At 31.7% G+C, this 26,117-nt stretch overlaps 2 protein-coding genes and 6 non-coding genes across 16 annotated transcripts in view; 6 read left to right on the forward strand and 2 right to left on the reverse strand.

The window, feature by feature from the left end:
• Positions 1-1,050: 1,050 nt before the first annotated feature.
• On the forward strand, positions 1,051-1,121 carry Trnag-gcc (transfer RNA glycine (anticodon GCC)). Its single transcript has one exon. It is a non-coding gene; the product is annotated as a tRNA-Gly (tRNA).
• Positions 1,122-3,525: 2,404 nt separating this feature from the next.
• On the forward strand, positions 3,526-3,596 carry Trnag-gcc (transfer RNA glycine (anticodon GCC)). The gene has a single exon. It is a non-coding gene; the product is annotated as a tRNA-Gly (tRNA).
• Positions 3,597-7,382: 3,786 nt separating this feature from the next.
• Trnag-gcc (transfer RNA glycine (anticodon GCC)) lies at positions 7,383-7,453 on the forward strand. The gene has a single exon. It is a non-coding gene; the product is annotated as a tRNA-Gly (tRNA).
• A 995-nt stretch (positions 7,454-8,448) lies between these two features.
• On the forward strand, positions 8,449-8,519 carry Trnag-gcc (transfer RNA glycine (anticodon GCC)). Its single transcript has one exon. It is a non-coding gene; the product is annotated as a tRNA-Gly (tRNA).
• Positions 8,520-11,270: 2,751 nt separating this feature from the next.
• On the reverse strand, positions 11,271-11,340 carry Trnag-gcc (transfer RNA glycine (anticodon GCC)). The gene has a single exon. It is a non-coding gene; the product is annotated as a tRNA-Gly (tRNA).
• Positions 11,341-13,448: 2,108 nt separating this feature from the next.
• Positions 13,449-13,519, forward strand: Trnag-gcc (transfer RNA glycine (anticodon GCC)). The gene has a single exon. It is a non-coding gene; the product is annotated as a tRNA-Gly (tRNA).
• A 6,296-nt stretch (positions 13,520-19,815) lies between these two features.
• The window catches only part of LOC128166067 (ankyrin repeat and sterile alpha motif domain-containing protein 1B-like), a 61,445-nt gene continuing 55,143 nt past the window's right edge, over positions 19,816-26,117 (reverse strand). For all 8 annotated transcript variants that reach the window (XM_052831023.1, XM_052831015.1, XM_052831006.1 and 5 more), the window contains one exon: positions 19,816-22,024. The gene's annotated coding sequence lies outside the window, so the exon portion shown is untranslated. The remainder of the gene's footprint in view (positions 22,025-26,117) is intronic.
• LOC128166097 (melanocortin receptor 3-like) lies at positions 22,834-25,818 on the forward strand. 2 transcript variants are annotated; one of them, XM_052831036.1, is made up of 2 exons: positions 22,834-23,116; positions 23,804-25,818. In XM_052831036.1, the coding sequence occupies exon 2, from the start codon at positions 23,828-23,830 to the stop codon at positions 25,103-25,105; it is 1,278 nt and encodes a 425-aa protein (XP_052686996.1). In that variant the 5' UTR covers positions 22,834-23,116; positions 23,804-23,827; the 3' UTR covers positions 25,106-25,818. The 2 variants fall into 2 exon arrangements, with proteins under 2 accessions (XP_052686996.1, XP_052687004.1); XM_052831044.1 differs by lacking the exon at positions 22,834-23,116 and adding an exon at positions 23,255-23,603.

The following is a 26,117-nucleotide window of genomic DNA, read 5'->3' on the forward strand; positions in this document are numbered from 1 at the left end:
AATTTGGCCCTTGACAAAATCAAAAAATTCAACTATTAGCATGTACATTTGTTTTGTCTCCAACTGACATGACTAGCCCGTTACCATCCTGATAACAGTAAAATTATTAACAGTCATAAATGTAAGCGTTTTACAGTATATAAAAACATTCTTGTAATAACACTTTCAGAATTATAATGCTGTACAGCTTTGAGAAACAGTAAAAACAATGTTCATCAATGATATAAAATAACACGTTATTAATTTGCTGTTAATTTATTTTACTTGAATTTACATGCATGAGTTGTGTATTAATAGTTTACAATTATATAAATAGTGCCTGTTTGGGAGGGTAACAGTTGAAATTGACAAATTGAGAAAACCATTGTCAACCTACGCGAAGCGGAGGTTGACAATGGTTTTCGAGGGTTGTCAATTTCAACTGTTATCCTCCCAAACAGGCACTATTTATTTTGTTATACTGAATGTCTTAATTTTAAAGAAAACATCACTGCTTTTAGATAGGAATAACGTGAATTTTAAGGCGAACCGTACGCGGATGATTTTCGCGCATGTAACAATTCGTAATGTTACCCGTTGCTAAGAGCGCTGCTAACGCTGAGGGTAATAGAACAGATTATGAACTGCGTTTAAACCAATCAGATTTCAGTATTTAACATGACAGTATAACAAAAAACATGTTTCTTACACACTTAGATGTAGAACACTTTTGGCTTCAAATGAATAATAGTTTGATTTCAGCAAATATTTAAAACTATATTAAAATAAATATATATCATAAATATATTATACAATAAATCTATAATATATAAAAAAAGGTGTTATATTATTTAACACTGGTTAAGAATATACAGAGTAAAATCATTATTTCAATTGTCTAATAAAGTAGGGAATTCAGGCCTTAAACGTCATTAAAACTTAGTTTTATGGATTTTCTATACTGTATAAATTTTGACAAAACAAGCACTTTGATGGTAATTTTTATACAAGTGAGAATCTGCTAGGTAAAAAAATTACCATTTAGAATATATTTCAAATATATAATTACACGCATCGGTGGTTCAGTGGTAGAATGCTCGCCTGCCACGCGGGCGGCCCGGGTTCGATTCCCGGCCGATGCAAAATTTTACATTTCTGTATAATCATAAGCTAAACGAATTATTTCTCTTCCGTATTCCTATTTCTCATTTGACTTAGCTTTGGATAGTCCATATCATATTCATTAACCTATTGTTTTGATTTCAATTCTTATTATTCATTATATTAAGATCAACGATGTTTGAAAAAATCTCAAGTTTGTGCATCAATCATATGGGTCAACCGAAAAGATGGTAAATATATTTGAACAAAATTACGAAAGACGACTTTTAAGATTTGTTTAAAACGGTAGATGACAACAAGGAAACATTAAAGTTAACTTTTACACCATATACCAGTACATGTATTCCAAGAGCTTTTCTCCGTATTCTCGTGCATCCTTATCAAAATTATTTTGCTTAATTACTGGATCGCTTGCATAAGAAATGTCATTCAAAGTATTTAAATTAAATTAATAAAAAGTCTGCGAGAAAATCACAGCGTTCCTTGATATAACGATATTATAACATAACTAAACTTTTTCTCATAAGAAACGGATGTGTTTTCAACTGAAATACATATATGTTACATGTCCTTTTTGTGTGTAATAAAAATATAAACTAAAACAATCTGGTCGATGTTAAGTGTTTCTATTAGGTAAGCAAACATCTATTTGGTAAAAAAAACCCACAACCTCATGGTTTAAATAATGTGTTCCCTGATCTTTTATTGGTTATATTTTATACAACATTTTGTTCGTATGCCAACGATTTTCCTTCCGAAAGTTTCTTGTTTCTGCCTTGTTTACGTTTATGAACAATCCCAAAGGGCATATCAGCCATAGGTAGCAATATTCAGCAATAAACAATTGAAACAAAACATTGTACAATTGTGCCAATTTTGAAGAGTTTGGTTAATTTAACTATCCTTTTATTTTAGATCATGTCATGTCTTTAACACAGCAGTGTTATGATACGATTCCCTTTTATTACATAAAATCAGCAGCTTTTTTGTAAAGTATACTAATCTGTAACCTTCTTATTTCCCTCAGACATTTCAAATTTATTTGTACATTAAACAATCTATGAGAAAATATGATCATCATTTATTACGTGTAAATTCGAACTTACACAAACAGTATACAATTTAGTTTCCAAAAAGGAAGTAATATGAATGATCATTTTCATTATATCATCATATCACATCTTGCTTTGCTCGTTTGCTAACCTAACGTACAGAACTTTTTGGTATTTCGTCGCGTGTGCCCTGGGGGTTTACACAGGTAAGAGTATAGAAAATCATTGGTAAATTATGGATTAATAATAGATCACATATCGCATCGGTGGAATAGTTTTTGGAAAGTTTAAGATGTGATGCATTCACACAAAGAGAATGTGACTCATTTTAATGCATATTAAATAAACAGATACCGGTAAATTAAATAATTTTACACATACTGATGACTGTGAACAGACTGAATGGATTGGTTTAAAATCGTGATTATCCCTTACTTGTGCAAGGATGTTTATTTTTGGCCAAAATACTTGTAGGTACACTGAAACTTGAGGAGTAACAGTAAATATTTCACGTTAGGAGAGACACACTTCTAAAATATGGTTACATGCATGCTATGATCATGGCAATGGGCTTTTAAATGAAATTTATTGAATTTTGAAAATACACTAGGTACAATAATACCACTTTAGACTACTTTATTATCAGACAAAGTGTTTGAATGCAAAGTGTAAAACAATACTTAATGTAATGGTCATTGTTCAGATATTCAACTCCCTATTGTAGATTGTAGCCCATTTCCGGTCTTGTGTAGCGAAACATGCACATACTTTCTTCCATTTAAAGGTAATCCATGACTTTGGAAAAAAATCTAACGGTTTCTATTTGACACCAGAAAAAACCGAATGGTAACCTTTCACTGATTCCCTAAATTACCCATTCTTCTCCCTTTTTCAGATAAAAGTATGATTTTGAAAAAACCTTGACACTAAATCTACATTAATTTAGCCTTTGACTTTTATGTCTATATGGGTCAAGAAAACATCTGGCCCTCCATTCGAACTAACTTAAAAGCGCCTCACACATAAATAATCTGTGCAGGTCATTTTTCTTTGAAATTGTTTTTAATTAGTATTTCTAGATATACAAATGAAAATGTGAAATGTTAATGCCGAGGAACGGATATTACTTAAGAACTTCAGACGCAGACTTCCATTGTTCAGGTGAGCTCAAACAATATTATCACTGACTTTTCTTGTTTTATCTTACAAGATTTTTCCCGCGGTTGACTTGACCAAATCTTTTTTTCGTTAACCAACATTCTAGATTTGTTAGTTGACTTGTCGCGCGTGTCCCGAGGGGTAAATCTACAGGTAATAATTCATAAATCATTGCTGATTAATTAAGATATGGAATTATATCACATCATATATCGCATCGGTGGTTCAGTGGTAGAATGCTCGCCTGCCACGCGGGCGGCCCGGGTTCGATTCCCGGCCGATGCAATTTTTTAGACGTCGTTAAGATGTGATGAATTCATACGTAGAGAATGCTTCTAAATGCCATTTTAAAGGGGCATGGATACAGATTTGGTCAAATTTTGTTTTTCTGTTTTTATTTTTTACAATGCTTTAGGAATGCATTTCTAGTGATTAAATGAAGTTTGAGAGTCAGTCGTAGAGTTATAAGCAAGATACAGGGCTCACAATTCTTTGTCATGTAAACAAGGCTTGTGTCATGTTTTTGTTTACATAGGTTCAATTTACTAGTAAAACATCTTTTTCAAAATGATTTTGTCTACCTTCTTTTTCATTTTAAGCATATATAGACAGTTTCTTACATTTAACGTTCATTGTAGGTATAAAACTGGAATTTTCACTTAACACTCAAATGTAAACAACAGCTTTGTATACATTGCAAATAATTTGAAGCTCTGTTAATCGCTTATACCTCAACGAATGACACTCAAATTTTGGTTTCCTATTAAAAATGCCCTGGTGAAGCACTGTAAGAATTAAAATCGCAAAAATAATTTTTGACCAAAATCGTGACCATGCCTCTTTAAGGTGGTATGGGATATTTGTCGATAATTATGTGGATTAAAGTACATTAATTATAATTATAATTGAAATTCTTTCACTAGTTTAAAATTTTCAAATTCTACAATATTTAAGGCGCCTCACTACACCTTGAAATATTCTCTCAAATCAGCAGAAAATTACACGATTATGATAGATGGCATGATGGATAAGAAGTATATGTGTCAAATGGGCGAAAAAATGTGCAATTTTAGATAAAAAATTATATTTTCAAAAATTTCATTCAGTAAACATGAACAAAAGCCGCAGGCAGATTCGAACTCATGACCAGCGGTTCACAAGCCAGATACTTTAACCACTGAGCTATCACGATATACTGGAGTACATCTGAATCGATTGATACAAACAGTTTAACAAAACATTTAAATCGCCATCTTGTGACGTAGTGTCTTAAAAAGTATATATAATTACACTTTATTTTATTGTTTATTTTGATAAGCAATACGTCACAATATGGAAGTGTCCCATTCCACCTTAAGGCTTTAAAGGGACAAAGTAACGATTTTTGTCAAAATTTGTTTTTCCGTTTTTAATGTTTACAATGCATCAGTAAGACTTTTCTATTAGTCAACCAAAAGTTGAGTGCCAGTCGTCAAGATATAAGCAAGACACAGGGCTCACATTTCTTTGTTATGTAAACAATGCTCGTGCCATGTGTTTTGTTTAAATTGGCTGAATAATATACCGGTAAAGTTCTTTTTCAAGCAGATTTTTTTTATTCTGCCTATTCGTTTTGAACATGAATAAACTATTCCTTACGTTTGTCAAATTCTAAACTTGGAAGTTTCTTTCAATATTTAAAATGTAAACAAAAACAGCATCTGAGCTTTCCTTACACAACAAATATTTATGAGATATTTACTATCAATTTTGGTTGACTGTCAGAAATGCTAGCTGAGGCATTGTAAACATTAAAAACGGGAAAACAAATTTTGACTTTATTCGTTACCATGCCCCTTTAATTACCTCTTTTAGACGAAGTTCTGTAAAAAGACGTAGAAAAATGTTCAAATTTCAAAATATGTCGGGTTTTTTCTTTACTGAATAAAAATGCATGATAAATTATGTCATATTTTTAAGGTTTGAGGCAGATCTGATATCGATAGGGAATTTGTTAGCCACCCAGCTTTTTAAATGGTTTTATACACGTATTATATCACTGAAATAAATTATTTTACATTTCGTAATGACTGCTAAAGGACTTGAAGTAAATCAATTATAATAAAACAATGAGCAGACTTGCTAACCCTAGCAATAATGCTTATCGATATACTGAAGTAAGCATTATTGGCTTGTTTGCCTGAAAAAAACATTTACGTTCATCAATTAATGTAAAATATTTTTTTTTAAATTTCATTTTATTATATAATTTATAATGTAATTAAATTTGATTAAAACAAAACTCTTATCGGATTTAAAATCAGGTAAAGAAATCAAACTTTCCAATGGCAAACCATATGTCTAAATAAAATGAGCCTCAGACGGATACAAAATTGTCACCTTAGTTCTAGCATAACCATCTAGAACATTGTTTTCCTTAAATGGTTTTATGCATGTATAAGTAACATGAATTTTGATTACATTAAAAGTCTTTCATATAACAATTATTGAATTCGGAAAAGATTTCAAATTGCCACCATGTATTGTTACTTACACAATTATCTGTCACAGTGTGCAAATAATGCAAACCAATACGGAGTTCAGTTGTCGTTGTTAAATATTAAAATTTCTGAATTTAGACCCTTTGGTGCTATGTGTGGGAAAAAAATGCAATTTTACATGCTTTCTTTCATTGAATAATGAGGAGAAATAGGCCTTCATTTTCTTCAAGAGAAGTCTTTTTAAAGATTGCTGTTTGAAATTAGACACAACAAATGGTTTCCTTTCTTTGAATTCAAATTAAGATATGATTTAAAAAAATTGAGTCACCTATATGTTTATGTTTCGACAACATAAGGTTATATGTTATGTTTCGTCTAAATGGATCAAAAGACATCTTTAAACAACATATTTTATCATCACAAATGGATGACTGTCTCCCTTGTGAGAATTTTTGTCCCTTCAAATCAACCAATGTGAAAGCGTTTCAGGCACATATATTTTGTGCCATTTTTTAGTTGATGAAATTGTCTTAATGGTACTAATGGAAAAGATATAAATTAATGTAAATGTTAAAGCTGTGAACATCGACAACGTGCCTAAAAGAAGACAGACACTAAGTCCTTTTTCTCAGGTCAGCTTAAAAATTCGATCACATGATATTTTTATGAATTACCTTACTACTTCCTGCACTTTTAAAATAATGTGGATTAAATTACATTATAATCAAAATACTTCCACAGTTTTAGAATTATCAACTTTAACACTGATCTAATGAAATGTGTTTTAATTTTTTTAGAGATGTAAAATTTATAAAAAGCCTTATCGGTACTCGAACTCATGACCAGGAGCTTCGTAGTTAATGCTGTAACGCATTGCGCTACGCTGATATATTTGATTTTATTGTTTGACTTTAAAACTAAATTTGCCTAGCGGATTTTTAATCCGATGGACCATTTTTGTTGAAAATCAACCAACGCGCGGTGGCCTTTCTCTGAATTTCTTTACTTGAACCACCTTTCATCTCTTATATCATATGACAGTTTGATTTGAAAAAAACTTAAGTCTTCCATATAATTATGCAAGAGTTTATATTTTTAAATTATCTATAGGAATCTGGAGAAATTCTTAAAACACTATACTTTATAATAAACAAATGAATAATATTCTCCCTTTGTAAGAAAAACTTGTCCGTTTAAACTAATCTGAGAGCGCTTCAAGCGGTTATTTTGTTCTGATTTTTGCTGGAATTTTCTCAAAGGTTCTGAAGGAGGAGATTTAATAAGCAATGTTAACGCTGTGGACATCAATAATGACGACAGCAAAGAACATTAATTCTAAGGAAACCAGACCCTGAATCCATTTGTACAGGTGAGCTAAAACGATATATAATCACATTTAATGCTTTTCATTGTTACCATACTAATTTTTTTTCTCGCAATAAACCATGGCCACTTCAGCCAACATTCTGCTATAGATGTGTTGGTTATCTTGTCGCGCGTGCCCTGAGGATAAATCGACAGGTAAGAATATGCCATTTTATTGAAATAATTGCTAAATTATCCATTCTGGAATTATGCCAACTCTGGTATAGCATCGGTGATTCAGTGGTAGAATGCTCGCCTGCCACGCGGGCGGCCCGGGTTCGATTCCCGGCCGATGCAATTCTTTTGGGGGAAATTAAGGATATGACATATTTACACAGGTAATTAAAATGATGACAATTATTTTATATCGACTGATGAAGGCGAAAGGGACAGATTGAATTGATTTTAAATCGTTATTAAACAAGATGCAAAGTTGCCCACCTGAGCACAATTAGCTTCCTCGTTGCTTTTTAAAACTTTAAGGTACTTCACCACACCGAGACTTATACTTTTTAAGACACTACGTCACAAGATGGCGATTTAAATGTTTTGTTAAACTGTTTGTATCAATCGATTCAGATGTATATCGTCATAGCTCAGTGGTTAAAGTATTAGGCTTGTGAACTGCAGGTCATGAGTTTGAATCCACCTGGGGCTTTTGAATGAAATTTTTGAAAATCCAATTTTTATCTAAAATTGCACATTTTTTCACCTATTTGATATATATACTTCTTATCCGTCATGCTTTCTGTCATAATCAAGTAATTTTCTGCTGATTTGAGAAACTATTTCAAGGTGTAGTGAGGCACCTTAAACCCTTAATTTAATTAAACAGTTGAAAGCAATAACCTCTTTGTTCAGACATTTGATAGATGATTTCAATTGATACAAACACAATCAATGGTTGTCTTTTTCTGACCATCATTATTTGACACCCCCTCCCCCTCACCATGTATCATATGAGAATCAAATTTGAAAAAGAAATTAAGTAATGTATATCTGTACACTTTAATAATCTTGACAGTGTCTATATGATTCTGGAAGAGAATTCTGAAAGCAACTATATATAAACAAAAATGAGTGATTGGGCCCCTTATGTGAGAAAAACGTACCCTCATTTGAACTAGCCTGAAAGTTGTTCAGAAAGAGATTTTGTGCAAATTTTATTTAGAGTGTTTTCTGTGGTTTTAAACGAGAAAATAAAAATGTTAAATGTTAACACACAGGTCAGAATATAGAATTTATTGCTGAAGTATTAAATAAGGAATTATACATGTACTATGTTGCAAAACGCATCGGTGGTTCAGTGGTAGAATGCTCGCCTGCCGCGCAGGCGGCCTGGGTTCGATTCCCGGCCGATGCATTTATTTTGGAATGGAATTAGACTTTTGGAAACGTGTTTGAGTTATATTCTTGGTATTTTGAAGTTCTTTTTCTAGCGCACGCTCTACCCAAGCAAGTTGAATTTAGCTCATTGTAAAGGTTTTTTTAAAATTTGCCTATCAACAATTAGGCTTGTTAGAATGAATCCGCCATATTTTTTGGTTTACCTCGCTTAATTTATGTTAGACTTCAACGAAATAAAGCCTAGTGCGATATAATGCATACTAGTATATTGATGTGTTGTTTACTTCAATGCGTGAAGTAAATTGTGGACACAAATTTTATTCACTGTTACATGTAGTAGCATTTACTTATGTCAATATTGATTGAATATACTAGCATTGTTATGCTTGATGCTTTAAATGAATGGTTTGACATTCATTCATATTTATTTATGAAAAAAATTATTTCAAATTATTTTGAATGGAAGAAAATGCAATAGACCACATCGCTCATCTGAGCAACCATGTTAATCTTTGACCATTATGACTTTAAATATCCAGTAAGAAACTTTATCATTCCAAAGAATTATCATTATTTTTTAATGGATATTAATTCTCAAAGGTAAATATTTTACTTGCCAGGTGCAAAATAATAATAGAAGAAGTGATTATAATCTTTTGGCAAAGGACTATCAAATGTCATTTTTGAACTTTTTAAAACTGCACCTTAGATATATACAATAATGCCAACTTGGCACTGACATAATTATCCAGCAAAGTAATTAAATTAATTAAATATCACACTAAAAAAAAATACTAAATGCAGTGGTCGATGTTCAAATATTACACTTCCAGAATTATGATCCCTTACTAATCATGTAAAAAAAAATGAAACTTTTATATTTCTTCCATTCAATTGCAAAATGATTTAATTAACCTATTTAACCTTCGAAAGAATTTTTCATAGATTTCTATTTGATATCGGACAACCCCAAAAGTTGCCTTTCTCTTAAGGAAGAAATCTTCTCGTTATCAAACATACTTCTTATAATAAGAAATTCATGAAATTTTTACACAGTCAAACGGATCATATTACCAAATGATTCTCACAGTTTAATCAAATTAGACCTTTTTGTTTATGCATAAAGGTCAGGTCAAGGTCACTACCTTTTTCCTCAACGTAAAAGTGTAGCTCTTTGTCGTTCTGTAGACATTTGTTAAAGATTTGAAGATTCTATTCTTCAATGAAATGATAGAATATCAGAATGTCTATCACCTTATACTACTAATTTAAATATAATATTTATACTAAAATTGATATTGCTTAGCCCGCATTTCCTCTAATTTTCTTAAATTTTGAAGAAATTTTGATTATTTTTTTAAGGCTTCCAATAATAAAATACATTGTATTTCTGATTTTTATGTATTTTGAAGACTTTATATAAAGATATACATTGACAGAAAAGCTAATATATTGACCATTTAATAAGAGAGAAAAACTGATTTTAGCGATTTTTTTCACAAAAATCAATGTATAGAATGGGCGCTTTAAAAAGCTTATAAGATGTAAGTTGACAGGCAAATCATATTTTAAAAACATATTCTGAAACCCAAGTATCATATTATTAGTTTGAATTAGTTAAAAAAAATCCAACATTAATGTTATTGTTTTTAAAATGCTAAAACAGACTGCAATTCTGGATTGCGAAACATGCGATATTTTCCAACGCCAATATTAGGCCAAAAATATAGTCCTTGTTAGATTCTAAACATTGATTACTTTTTCTATGCCAAGTTGTATGATAGTCAAAAAGGGAAAGAAAAATGTACTATTTTAATTTCCTTTCATCTTGATTTAATGAACAATTAATCAAATTTACGTTTGACAAGTCGAAAACCAGAAAAGACTCCTTCCTTAAATCCTCGTTTTGAATCATTCCCGGCCCCTTATTGTTTAAGATAATGATTTTTACAAACTGAACCTGCCATATTTGCATGGTTCTGAAAGAAAATTCCTTTAAAACCACCCCACTCACATCACAAATGATTAATTTCTCTCATCACGAATTAAAAATCTTGTCCTTCAAAGCAACCTTATGTAAAAAAAAAAAAAAAATATGCGTTCATCGAGTAGAATTATGGAAAGAGATATCACACAGGAGGCTTTTCATTATAAAGTATTTGTTCAAATTGAATGACATGCATTGAATATCATCATGTAATAAACATATGGAATGGCATGTTGAACGCTGCAATATTTTATCAATGCGATGTTGTCTTTATTTTGATTAAGCATTATACCTACATACATGTAGTTATTATTTGGAGAGAAAAAAGTATTTTGTAGCTGTAGAAAAAAAAATGGATTTATAAGCCCATAAAAACGAAAACACTTCAAGAAAACATAAAACATGTTAAATTTCTCCAATAAAACAGCGTCTATTTATTTTCATAAGAAGTTACTTTAATGCTGGTCCTATATTCATAATTGATCTTTTTTTTTATTTTAAAGATAAGAAAAAGCATCAGTTATAGTCTTTACTTCATCATCAGGTTTCAAATACATCAGTAAATACATCAAAGCAATTAACAATATACTAGTATTCATAATCAAATGCATGTTTTTATATTATTTCGTAAAATCAAACAGTCAGTATGTGACTAATTTTTGGTAAAATGGTTGTTGTGTAAATCATCACAATATTTTCGATCTAAAAAAGATATTTCATTAAACATTTGGTTATACATGTACTTTAGATAATTAATCGTCTTTACAATACCTCAAAAATTGCATCGGCCGGGAATCGAACCCGGGCCGCCCGCGTGGCAGGCGAGCATTCTACCACTGACCACCGATGCTTAGAATTCGTAGGGATCTCATATTTGGATAACAATTCAGCAATGTTTTATATATTCTTACCTGTGAAATGTATGCCCCCAGGGCACCCACATTCTTGATATACAAAAATTGTTGCCAAGGGAGTAAAGAAGGACATGAGCACATGCGGGAACGAAAACTATTACGGTATACATTAGAAAAAAATCAACAAACTTTATCATTTAGCTCACCTGAGGAAAATAATTATATAGCCTCTGTTCATGTAGTCCTCGTTGTTTGTTGTTTTCTCATTTTACAAATTACAAAATTTGGCACAAACTATGCTTCCGTGAAGCACTGACTTACCACTTTATTGGAATGAAGGACAAGGTATTTTCTCGATGAGATATAATAAATATAGTTCATTTGTGTATATAGTGTAAAATATACTAAGAATTCTTTTCCAGAACAACAAGAATGTTAAATTTTAAGTTTCTTCAAATCTCAAACCCAGAAAACAAGTGTCAATAAAAGTCAAGTAGGATAGTTCAGAGAAAGGTCACAATTTTGAACCGTCTGATATCCAATAAAAGTCTATATTTAATGTTCTGGAGAAAATAGAGGTAATAACTTTGTACAATTCAAAGAAAGAAAGAAGGATGAAATTTTCTTTTTTAACACGACTAGGAATATGCCACAATCTAGAGTTGGATATCTAAACAATGACCAATTAATTAATTATTGTTTTATGTTAAACTAATGTACTGGATAATTATACATTTTTGTAACAGTCAGAGGTTCTTTTTCCAAATTAAATCAATGCATGCTATAGTTTGGACGATTCCAAGAAATTGAAAAACCACTTCTGTTTTGAGTTTGTCCCACTAACCAGGTGAGATATTGACACTATATAAATTGATACCATATGGGAAAATGACATAACTTTGGGACAAAGACTTAAGGCAAACTACATACATGTACAATTCATTTATTAATTCATATCTTCAGTGTCTAATTACACATATGCCACTGACCAATGTGCCACTCTGGTCTAGGATCAACATCTTGAAAACACTTTTGGCATATAATGGTGACTCAAGAAGGTGATGTGAGTGGAGGTCAGCATTTTTAAACACTTTAATATCACTACTGGGGTTTTTTTTCTCCATTGTAAATGCCAAATATTTTCTAACCTTTGCCATAATTATACAATTTCTACGTATTCAATTTTTCACTTTTGATATTTTGAGACTGTTTTTAAATGCTGAAACTGTAGCTATATTCTTTGTATTCTGTTGTAAATTGTTCCACAATGTAATTGTAGTAGGTACAAAACTTTTGAGAAAAAGATGCCATTCTTGCAACTGGAATGCGGTAGGTCAAGTTATTGTACAGCACATGTAGTTATTGTGTGTGTGTGTGTGGGGGGGGGGGGGGGGTCCATCAACATTATTATATAAGTATACAGGGGCAACATTGTTTGATATTTTAAGCAATGATATTGATTTGTGGTTATATATCTATACGTTTCTTAAGTGTTTCCAAGCTTAGCTCTTGATATAGAAATTGCTTCGTTTAGGATCAGTAGTTGTTTGTGCAGCTTCATTCTGTATACTTTCTAATAAATTACTTTGTTCATTTGTCCAATTTTCCCAAACTACATCACCATAAACACAAGACGAATAAACGCAAAGTATATTTTGTTTAATGATTCCTTATTTATAATATATTTAAGAATACATAGCATATTTTAAAGTACGCCTTAAAACAGGAATAAAAAAAGGTTTGACAAGGATTTGATTTAAAGAATATATGTATGATTTATGAATGACAGTTGTGGGTTTCACGAACATATTATCTCCTGGACTTCTAGTATAACACGTAACAAAGTACATAGGTATCTTTATTCACAGAAATACTTTTAATTAGTTAAAAATGTAGTTATATCAACTCTTAAAAAGTCTGATTACATAGAAAATTTATAGTTATTAATACACAGTCTATCTCTAAAAAAAATCGAAGTATATAGTCCTTGGCTGTCGTTAGCCCGCGGCTATAGGCTAAAACAAGACACAGGTAAATCGTCCCTTCAGGTAAAAATTATAAATAGATTAGTGTCAAAATTATGAGAAATATTCCCTATTATATCGCATCGGTGGTTCAGTGGTAGAATGCTCGCCTGCCACGCGGGCGGCCCGGGTTCGATTCCCGGCCGATGCAAATTTTTGATCAGATAAATTAATATCTGCCAATATCCAAGGTAGATAAGATTGGTTATCATTTTACCCCTTTGTTTTGTACTACAGTATAAAACGTGGACAACGGTAAATAAATATTTACATCGTATCATTAGAGTTATTTTTAAATTATCAAAAAAGTCAAGTCTGGTGTCAGTTTACTCTAAAGCCTTTTTGCCAGATTTGTTGGAAGGATACTATCCACGCACTGCATGGATTCCCGATAATGGCGCCACGTCCGTAAGACTTGTTTATCTACAAAAATATTAAACTAGGCTATATGCATATGAGATAGTGGTTTACATGAATGAAGAATGGAAATTCAATATGTTAAAGAACCATTTGGAACCAATTGTAAGGACCAACGATTGATTGAGCTATCCGGTCCTTACTGCAGAACTCAACATAGGAGATATCGAGTAGACTGATTGACATATTATAAAAAATAGACCAGTAAAAAAATCTGCGCTGTAGAATGTGAGAGTAGACACAACTTTTATTTACATGGCGAATCTACAAAGGGTGAAACATTACGCCAATGCATTGTAATGAATGTCTGTCGACAAAGTAAAAAACAAACCCGTGCAAATGGAGTTCCGTGTTGTTCTGTTGCAATGAAGTCTGTAGTAAGCGATTATAGATGAAGGGCAAGAGAGGGTGTTGAATAGTTTCATGCAAGTTCCTAATTCGGATTTCTATAACATTTCCGTAGGAGGTGCTCATAAAGGATTTTCCAAGTCCAGTTCTGTTCCCCATTACCCTTCAAGTTCGCACCAAATTACTGATTTTTTTTATGAGTACACTGCAGCACAATCTTGGTCGGTCGTCGTTGCGTTGCATCCAAAAGATACACGCATGTTTGGTACATTGGTACAAAGGTTGTCTACTCAAGGACAACCCAATTCCAACGTTGTATTTAGCAAGTTTTATTTTTAATGACAATTTGATTGCATCAATGAAACGTTGTTGCCAATGGCAGTCAATCGCATACATTTTCTTAGCATGAAATTTGAGTTCTTTTCATAAAGAGGTAACAAATAAGAAGAAATACAAACTACTGTTTGATCTTAATTTCACATACGATGTATTATTCCCTTCCTTTTTTCTAAAAAGTGTATACAGTTTATTTATTTCATGATTCTAGGTGTAATATTGGTAGCTTCATTGCAAGAAATCTTCGTTGTGGCAGTGCGCAACGAGGATACCATCCGTGGGTTTTTATGTGTTTTTTTTTTATTATTTCACAATATGTCATTATTACTTGTCGTTGAAATATAATTGAATGTACTAATCAGTCTAGCCAGTAAATGTGTTAAATTTATCAATATAATTACATGTATATAGAAACATAAAATGCCATTTTAAATGTGAAACCATCATGCTGTACGAAAAGTTGCGCTCTTTTGATGTTTTCCAATATACCAATAAAAGATTTAACGTTGACTTTTTAAACGAAAGTGTACTGAAGTTTAGAATGAAATTCTTACACATCAAAGAAAATATATGACTGAATTCCTCTTCGCACCCCATATAAAATGCATCAAAATGATGCACCCTAGTACTGATGAAGTTGTTAAATATTTACATAAATCTGTCAGTACATACTAGTAGTTAACATGTGTGCATTTGACGTTATTATGTATGCGAAATTAGTGACATTTGCCTGATAACATTTATAGAATCAGCTGATTCGATTGATTTGTTTGAAAATTATGAGTTTAATACATGTCAGTGGATGAAACCTTGAAATTGATACGTATCTCTTGAAAACTTGAAAGTCCAAGCGCTATGCACTTATAGAATCGATAGTGCCATTTTAATTTGAATTCAACTCAATATCTTGCTTTATGTTACATAATTAGCATAATCCTTGTTGTGAAAAAGATTTCGGCATCTAATCCTAATTCAACTTCACCTTGAAAATAGCGAGATCAAAGACTAATCTGGTTCCTCTCAGTTCATGGTTTTCTTTGACAAAACAGCTCACGGTAAGTCTCGTGTAAAATCTCGTAATCCGTGACAATTCGCGTTATTTGAGATTCTGGAATATTACGCATGAGATCTGTATGTCTTGCGTTGTTTTCAAAAGATGTGGTTCATAAGATGCGAGGGTGTTTAGCAACGCTTTAAAGGGATTTTGAACTTGTAAAGACAGCTTTAGAAGAATCGGAAAGATTTTTATTCATTTTAGAATTTGAAATTCAAAATATTCAGAGATAGCGAGCACTGATGAATATGGGATTTGAGAAAAGAAAATGTTTGCATCGGCAAATGCAAAGTATTAATGAGTAGCTTTGAAATATTTTCAAGTCATAGATAAAAATATCAGGACACTTAATCAAAGAGAAAAAATCATAAGTTTTAAAATATTTTTTTTTTAATTTGGCTGGGTTTTTTTTTTATTCAATATCGCATCATTGAAGATTTCATCCAAGACAACTGTTGACGGCACTGTTTCAGCCCCACTGATAGGAAAGATCTGTAACCTATCATTTCATGCTGTACTTATTTCTTTAATATAGGAGCGGCTTGTATGCAGAAAAATGTGCACGGATTTCATGCATCATTAAACTTTAGACGAAATTCCGTGACCTACTTATAAATATGCATTCTTTTTGTCCTAAAAGTAATGGCTGAGGGTGTGTTGGTGTTTTTTTTTTCAAAACTAACCACATATTACTTTAATCATTTACGAGTATACATGTATTTGTGTAAAAGGATTTATTTAAAATCTTAATACATTTGGTAAGTTCGTTACAGCTTGAAACTCTTGAATGCCTTATGAAATAAGAGGTGTTCTCTTTGTGTTTAAAATTTGAATTTTATTTATTGTTATTCAAATAAAATGAAACATCGTAATATTGTATGAATGAGGTGGAATGCTTAAATAAGTTTTCAATTTCAAGAAAAGGTTTTTTTCAAAGTTTATTAAATTTTAAAAATAAATTAAAAGTTTATTTTATTTCTTTTCAAATTATTTATTTTTTGAAGCATTTTGTAATAAATGGAATAAACTAAAATTTGGGATAATTGTCAATATTACTTAACATCATAGTATTACGAAAATAATATAAGCATAGATTAGGCGTTTTTTTTAATTTTGTTTTCTTTGTACGGGTACTTTAGAAACAAAAGACAACAACGAGTTACGTAAAATATTACATGTAATTATATGAATTTTATGACAGTAAACGAATAACCTAAATTGTTTTTACATTTTGTTCCAAATTATAATATTATGTTATACATTTAAACCAGTAGTTGGTCACAATATGACCTTATATTGGATTAAAGTTGTAGATTTAGAAAGAAAATAATAGTTCTGATTTTTTTGTTATGATTAGAAATAATTCATACACTTGTCATCCGAAAATCCCGAGGTCAGGCTTGATTGTCTATGTGTTGCAACACTTTGAAAGAAAAAATGAAAATATAGACAATATTTAACATAAAATGTACACTATACTAAAGCTTACGGTTAAAAAAATTGCAATGCCATATTTTGGAAGCATATATTAATTGTATTCATACGACAACGAATATATTGATAAAACATGTCATTTGAGTATAAACATTTTTAAATTTAAAAAGAATACAAAGTCTTTTTTCTTATTTTATACAAGTAAATAAGCAATCTTGTTTCGTAAAATTATTGTTTTTGTGGTTTTTATTTACCTTTTTGTTGCTGTTAATAAGTTCCGATAATTAAATATTCTATATTTTAAGTAATTGAAGTAGCAGCTAAGTCGTACATTAACATTACACCGTGTAATTTAAACTGTAGTAATTTGACAACACTATTTATCTTTATTCACTAATATCTAAAGAAACTGACACTGTGGCATCGGGTTTTTTTTCTCGAAAAATTGAAAAGAATTCCAATTGTTTTAATTTTTCTCATTTTCGAGAAATTCTATAAGAAAATTACAGAAATTAAAACATAAATGAAGCGATTTCCTAATTCTGTTATGGTTGTACCAAATTGAAAATACTCCGTATTACCCCTGTTTTGCGACATATAATATTCCACATAGATGTGAATAGGTTGCTTTATCTCAATTAATGACATACTGTATTTATAAATTCAAGTACTTGTAAATGGCATTGATAACTTTAAGATATTACTGTCATTCATGTTTATATATTTCTTAGAATTTGAAGTCGAAATCACTGTTTTAAGACGAAATATGCCGATGTATACAAACAATAACACAGCAATTTTTGAACTTTGAGTTCAAGATAGAAAAGTCAGTTAACACTGTGTTTACTTTAGGTAATAAAAACAATGATCGGGATTAAAAGATAGGGTAATAAACAAAATACTTAATAAAGACAAAATGTAAACAGAATATAGATTTTAACTTATCAGAATAATTCTCTCTCTCTCTCTCTCTCTCTCTCTCTCTCTCTCTCTCTCTCTCTTATCTTGTTTCAGTTCCACTTCCTGCAGATTAAGTTTTACAATCGTTGCATTACAATTCTGCAAATCATGATGGTACATTTATAATTTTTACGTTCGTGACAACTAGGTTTGCAAATGTTGTTTACGTATTTGTACTTGTACAGGCGAGAAATGATAAACAAAATCCAAGGGTAAATATAGTACATTAATAGTAAGAATAAGGTCGGTGTGGCAAAATTTGTTCCTTATCAGTTGTTTTTAGACCGTAGTATGGTTGTCTCTTGACAGTTAATCAATTTATGAATCAACTGTCGTGAATGATATGCCTTGACCTTCATTGCAATTCTGAGAGAGAGAGAGAGAGAGAGAGAGAGAGAGAGAGAGAGAGAGAGAGGTGTGGGGGATTGTAAAAGAGCCATACTGCAAAAGATTTTTGGTGAATTGCGTCGACAGAGAGATCCATGTTGTGGAATTAAAAATATATGTCATCTTCTAACACGACATTGATGTACATGTACACTATTCCACATTAAAATACCAGTTTCCTTCTTGTAGCGTTTAATGTTAGAGTTTTCATGCAAAAGCACGACTGCTAGGATTTGATAAATTTATATTTTCTTAACAGTGAGCAATATCTCTTACATTTCGTAAACAGGCATGTACATGTATATATTTATCATAATACCATATGCTCAATTTGATCTTTCACGACGGCTTTCAAAATACTAAATGGATCATGTGAAAATAGTTCCATGTGAAAATAATTCCATATGAGAAGCATTAATATTTGATCTAAAAATATAAAAGAAAAATCTTTCCGACCAATGTTCACGAGGTTCCATTTTTATATGCTCTGCCTAATATGCACATTGTACTAACACAATAAAAAACAATTTTTTTGAACTATTGCACTTGCATCGTATTCCCTGTTCTGCTGCAAGTGAAACCTCAAAGGATAAGTTACAAATTGACAGCCGACATATGATCTGAATGTCATCGTCATCTATTGGACGAACTTCCGGTGTGTTGATATAGATCTAAAAATCTGATGCAAAAAGGAAGTACTGGAAATCTAGATAGTGAAGTATAGCTCCACTCCAAAACAATGCTTTATCATATCTCTTATGACTTGAAACTTTATCATACAAATGTTTAAAAGCATTTTATGTTGGCATTATATTGAATATCAAAGAGTGACATCTTCTCATCATTTGAAATGTACAGCAGATAACATGAATGGTGAAAGCGTGTTTCAGATATTTTCTGATAAAAGATCAAATTCTCTGATTGCCAAAAAATAGATAGAAGGTGACTCTGTTAGCCTGCAGGAATAAAAAAGAGGACTACTAATGTCAGTGCATAGATGAGAGAAAAAGTGATATGGGCGAGTTTTAGTGCATTATTTATTTATTTTTTTATACAATCGGCAATTAACAGTTTCCGATGACATTAGCAATGGAAACGTGACCCTTTCTTGTAATTTTGTATGTGTTTTCTAAAACAATGATTTCTGTAGCTGGGGACAGTCTGCCAAAGGTTTGTTTTTTTCCTTCAATTCGTATTTACGTTCAATTTTAACCAATGTCCATAATAAACACGTAACGATGGAAATTGCTGAGAACGAAAGCAGGTAATGTTTATGTGCAGGGGCTCGAGAAAATTATTTAAGCCAGTGAATACCTGCCATCATAAATCTCTGTACGGACGACAGAGTAATGTACTAAGTTACTACCAAGGCACGTGGAGAACGTACGTTTTTGTGACAGTTCTGGATGGCGGTAGATTTTTACGAGGAAAACCCTCAGCTGACAACAAAAATACTGATTTACAACTGTAAGGGTTAAAGGACTGAGATTGTCACAACACAACAACAAAAATAACTCGCTGATGAATGTTGTTTATTTCTGTTTTCATACATTTTCATTTTATTTTCATTATCAGTATAAACTTTTTCCAATTATTAAGAAAAAATTGCATCATTTATTTATCAAACTTAAAGGACTATCAAAATATTAAGTACACGTTAAAACAGATAATTTATATAAGCATATTATAATTAACTTATCAATCAGTTCTGTTTTAAAGAAAGCCCAATCGCAAATGAATTAATTAAAAGGTGTAATAAAAAAGTTAGTATACATAACAATGAAAAACATGATTATAATCTCATCTAAAAAAAAATCCATTTTACATCAGACAAAGATATAACAGTTTAATATGGCTAGAACAAAGAGTAATCTCTGACCCTGGAGGAATGTATAATAATTTTCTGTACACACATCAAATAGCAGGATTCATGTTAGACAACTGGGTACAAGCAACTTCACATCATTCTATATTGCACAGAAAGATCTGCAAAATGCATAAGAAATTTTTTTTTTTTTTTTGCAAATCTGTTCCATTTGTTAACAAGAGTTATAACAACTTTTCCCAACAACTATCAACACATGGAATTATCATGTCCATCAATTGTTAAAGGTACACGTAAATTTCATACTGAGATACACGTATAAATAATAATGGACAATCGTTCATCAAACTTTGCATGAATCATGACTATCAGTATAGTAATAGTAATATTGCAGAAAACATATACATGAAGATAACGTAATCTGTGTAAGTTTGGCATTTGTAAAACTAAATTAGATTTATTATATTGAAGATACATAATCCCCAAAAAATGCTTTTTTTCCCTTAAAATTATGATGTAAAAGTGAAATGCATGTCTGACATGTTTCAAAGGTTTCTGTTTTGAATTTGTGTTTACATTGTGGTAAAATATGTACATTAACCGTCAAGAAATAACAACTTTGTGTTAGTTAAATAAGCACTTTTCGTACGCAGTCTAGTACTAAAAAAAGCAAAACATCTTGAATAATGAACTGCAATCAGAAATACATGGAAAAGTACCACAACCAACTTTTATTCACGAGTGAGAAATTTTCTAAGGTTTGTCGAGAATATTTCTAGCAGCAAACCAGCCATTGTCGTATGGTTGTTATAACAACACTAGTCTTTATAAAGCTTCTTGCAAAAATTAGTCGTCGCGAACCAGTTTGTGTTCATTAAATCGCGAAATAATGTCTTCGCGAATAGAAGTTGGTTTACAGTACTTGTCACATGTTCTCTTCAAATCAACTATAAAAAAATATAAATACATTTGTACTTGAATTCTACATACAATGATATCTTCTGACATGTTTCAAAAACATGACTTTAATATATAAATAAAATAATTTGCATGAACACAGGTTTTGATTTTATGTGTAGATCGTTAAGTACCGACATTTGTTCAAGTTTCATGACAATGTTCACACAGCTCATCATCCTAGTAACTAAGCACCTGCATTTATTACACAAAGTAAAAATAAAACCCAGCAATTCATAATCAATGTCCACGTGTATCATCATTTTGAAACTATTTCACTGACATAGGACTGTGTACTTACACAATACACTCCCATGAATGAAATTTTGAAAAATATAAGCAAATATCAAGCAATGAGTTGTTATAATAAATATTTATATGAAATTGTCTCTGAAGTAGTCAAGAGTTTATGTAATTTCTGTCAATTTTTAATTCAAAAAACCTTCATACATCCATGCTTTGTAAAAAAAGAAAAATATGTTTCATAAGCTTTTGAGTAAAAATAAATGGCTGAACACTACAATGGATTCATTAAGAAAGCTCCAACCCCATCATTTCACAAATGTTTTTTTACTTGTTCATAAAACAGTATGTACAATAACACTGGTTCAATGGCCGATGTCCAATAGCAGGTTCAGAGTCCTTGGCTCTTATATACAGCAAGTGCTCAGTGAACAGTGCTATCCCTGAAGCAGTTTGGGCCATGTAAGCACAGAGGGTGTTACATTGTACTTGCATGGAAGCAGGACCCCAGCCTCACAGCTTAGAACCAGCCTTTATAGAATTACATATGGCACTTTCAGACATGATATTCCCAGAGTTCTCTTTAATGCATTATTTTAAGGTACACTATCCACTACCTTTAAGGTACACTATTCACTACCTTTAAGGTACACTATCCACTACCTTGAGGTATGGTCTCCTCTGTTTCCCCTTCCCTACAAATAACACAAAAGACATAATTAGGTCATGGAAGACATCTCTTTTTTCTTAAACACACATTAAGACTTCATTTGGGAGAAAATAGAAGACAACTTTTTACTGTATGTCAACTAATTCTCTGATGTCTGCTCTTATCAATTTTTTGTTGATATTATTAAATGCGTTCTATTGTAATAATGGTTAACAAATGGAAAAGCTAATAACTGTTTCACTATAAATCTTACACTCTTCATCCATATATATACACGACAACATGAAAAACATAAATCAAAGTCCTGCACACGCTTCAAGCTGTAAACACTATAGCTACATGTTTAAAAAACCATTATGTATTTTATCATCTACATGTATATATAACTGTTAAAAAAATAATTATGTATTTTATCACCTATATATAAATGTTCTGTCCCTTATCTTACATTAAACCTTCATGTCTGGTGGAAAAGACTAAAATGAAAATCTGAGGGAATAAGAATTCTATCTAGAAACTACTAACAGTATTATCATGAATGTATCCAGGGAGCCATTGGGACCTGCATTGAACATATCGAAGAATAGACACTCCTAAAAATACTGACACATTCACAAATTTCTGCGAACTATTCTTAAAAGCTAAGAGTATTTTCTTTGTGGAAACATTACCATATCTTTAATAGACAACCTTTTCTTTAATAAATAAACATTAATAGACAATATTTGTCTTTTACATCAATTTCCAAATTGCCCTCCATGTCATAAGTAGCATTCTCCTTTTACTTTCCGTGGAATATATATATACAATGTATGTAGAACAAAAGTATACTTCATATGATGGACCTCTTCATTACAGCTCCTGACAACCCACAATGCACCACCACAGCTTCTCCTAAAGGAGGTTTTAAGTCTTTGTTTTGTAGCTCTCTCTCTTATAACATGACCCCCAGGGCCTAAATGTGAGGGCAAGTACGTAGCGTTCGTATTTCATTCTGTCCTGGACAGTTAGGACATTGCTTGTCAATTGTGACCAGGCCCAACCTGGATTAGAGGGAGCTTGACAATCAGTTGCACTAAAACTGTACTGAACAACTTTTGGACTTGTTGCCACCAAGGTATGCAAGTACATTATTTTGTTTTGCTGGTCAGAGTCTATTGTTCCTATCTTCTTAATTCTATTTGGTATTAAGATTTTAATAGACCAATGCAACTCAATGGTTGCTTTTAAAAAATTTTTTGAAGGTGGAGGGGGGGGGGTCATATACAACTATTTATTAATAAACTTGAAACCTAGCTTGATATATTAATAAATTTCAGTTTCCAATAAATTTAAAGCATTAATATTCATCAATTAAGACCTTCAAATGACAAAATTACTCTTTTAGTAAAGCAAAAAAACAATCAATATTAAAATACAGTATCAATGAATAAGAAGTGTAACATGACTGTATTATTTTTTTGGCAGCATAACAGACATTCAAGATGAAATATCTAATTTTTCTTATGTATGCCGGTTTTACCCAGAGTTCCAAAAATTTCCTTCAAAAACTAGTATACTTACAAGGTGGATTTGTATCAATAAATTAGTATTTTGCTTCAAGGGTAATTTAATTCAATTAAATATTTATATTTTTTTTTAAATGGAAAACTGCATGTTTCTGTATGATACTTTTTTGTGAAAATAAAAAAAAAATATTCAACCTATGCAAGGAATGTAACAGATCTGAGTAAAATAAAGTTTGACAGGAACAATAACTAATTCATATAATCAATATATATACTGGTACTCTTCTCTTTTTCAGATTCCCTCAAAATAATCACTGATAATGACCAACCTCACTGTCCAATACCTGCAAATGGAGATGCTTTTACAACAAATGGGCATCAATAAAACTTTCGTCAATGTCCCTATGGAAAACCTTACAATGGAGGACATTAACAGATTTCTGCAGTCTTTAAATTTAACTAAAATGTTGGAAATAGACATGGACAAATATCTCCAGGAACCAGTGACAATAATCCTGATTATTCTCTGTATCATGGCTCTGTGTACAAACGTTTTGTCTATTCTTGCTACCACTCATGTTCCATCGAACATATTCACCGCACATTTTCGACTGATTCTCAGCCTGGCTGCCTCGGATATTTTTACAGTGTTCAGTGTTGTGGTTCACATCATGAACAAAGCTTTGAACCCCCCTCTCCTATTTCATATGCACACCAAGGACGAACGTCTCTTGTCTGCTTGTGGGTTCCAGTTTGTGGTCTCCTTAAACGTCACCGCACACTTAATATCCCTTCTTAACCTCTTCGCTATGGCTCAAGACCACTATGTTGCCATCATGAAACCTTTACACTACAACCAAATAATGACATCCAGTCGAGTGAAGCTGATGATAGTCGCTTTGTGGGGCATTGCGATTCTTGGTGGCTTTTCTAATTTCTATGCAGGACTTGAGAAACCACCCGAGTTAGAGAAATTCAATATGTGTGAGCGTGCCCTCTACAGCAATTACCAAGCCGAATACCTCCTCATCCTATTGACTGTTCTATGCTTTCTTGGAATAACTGTCATTTATATCACCCTCTACTCCAAAATCAAGGCCATGGATAAATTTCCTGTGGCAGTGATGTCCAAAAATAAAATGCACAACAAAAAAGCCTTGGTTACCACTCTCCTCATCATCGGAACCTTTGGTATCTGCTGGTTACCTGATATGTTCTTCGAGTTGGCCATGATCATACAAGTTCATGTCGATGCATCCAAAGTTAAAGACTTTTTGGTGGTCTTTGTGCAAGCCAACAACTACCTGTACATTCTCTTGCTCTGCAATTCCTTGCTTGACCCAATCATATACGCTATCCGACTGAAAGAGGTTCAGCTGGGTTATATTTCATTCTTGTCCAAACACTCGACCTATTTCAGGAGGATGCTTCATCAACGGAGACTCAACAGACAGTCATCTCAGAGTCTGAGCACTGAGCACACAAGAACGAGTGTTGTGACAAACTCAGACCACAGAAATTCCGCCAGTCTTCTGGGTAAAAAGACAAACACCAACGAGGAAACTGGAGATTTTCAAAAGCTGGTCAGTGTTACATGAAATCCATAAAGGAATCATGAAATGCTGAATTGACCATTGCAATTACTTGAATACTTGGTCAATGACCAAAAACTACACTGTAGTGTTTCAAAAGCTTTGAAAGTGGTTTAATTCATTCAATCTCATAAAGATTCTATAGAATACTTCTCACATGATGTAATAGTAAGTTTCGTGTTAACAATGTTGTTATCTGTATATTGTCAAGATTTAGCTAGATATAAGCTAGATCAAATTCATGAAGAGTCATAATGATTTGTTTACCTTGTTTATATTGAAATAATTTATCTCGATTAAATGCTCTTATAGAAATGATTGCATAACTATGCTTAAGTCTTTAACTCAGCCTAGAAAGAAAAGCTTTCTGAAAAGAAAACATAAATCTATTTTACCTGGTCCCAACTGTGTATATTTACCTGAAGTATTGTAAATAATGTGACACATCTACTTATGTCTTTCTTGTGACAAATAGTTGTTTACAAGTTTTAGTGACAAGCTTCCATAAAAAAAAATAGTACCTAAGGAAAGAGAACTCCTGCAATTTTTTTCCGAAAAATTCATTTACATTCATTTACATTTAGCTATTTATGTACCAGTATATTGATAATCATGTTATATTCTTGATATTCTTGATTTATTGTTAGCCTAGAACAACGTGTATTAAAGGTATGAATAATCAAAGAAGAAATAAACCACTAATATACCAGTCAATACAATGAATGTTGCTCCCACGTGTTGATATGAACTTCTAATTTACATTTTTTTAAAATGTTTGGCCACTTCAAATCCAACAGCTAGGGATTTTTTTACAAATACGTTTTTTTTTCTTCATTTTTCAAGCAAAATCATAGAGTGGGTAGCAATCCTTATATCCACTTCTTTCCCAACATTTAAATCTGCTGATGGTAAAATAACTGTTTGCTTTACCAGTATCGATTTGACTTATTTGGTTAGATCCAATTATATCTAAATGTCAAAATTTTTATCGTAATGGAAAATATATTTGGAAATACGA

Source organism: Crassostrea angulata, chromosome 1, assembly GCF_025612915.1.
Source record: "Crassostrea angulata isolate pt1a10 chromosome 1, ASM2561291v2, whole genome shotgun sequence".
Classification (NCBI taxonomy): Eukaryota; Metazoa; Mollusca; class Bivalvia; order Ostreida; family Ostreidae; genus Magallana; species Magallana angulata.

Excerpts from the sequence above, each read along its gene's own strand:
- LOC128166097 (XM_052831036.1), top strand. The coding sequence starts at position 23,828 with ATGACCAACCTCACTGTCCAATACCTGCAAATGGAGATGCTTTTACAA.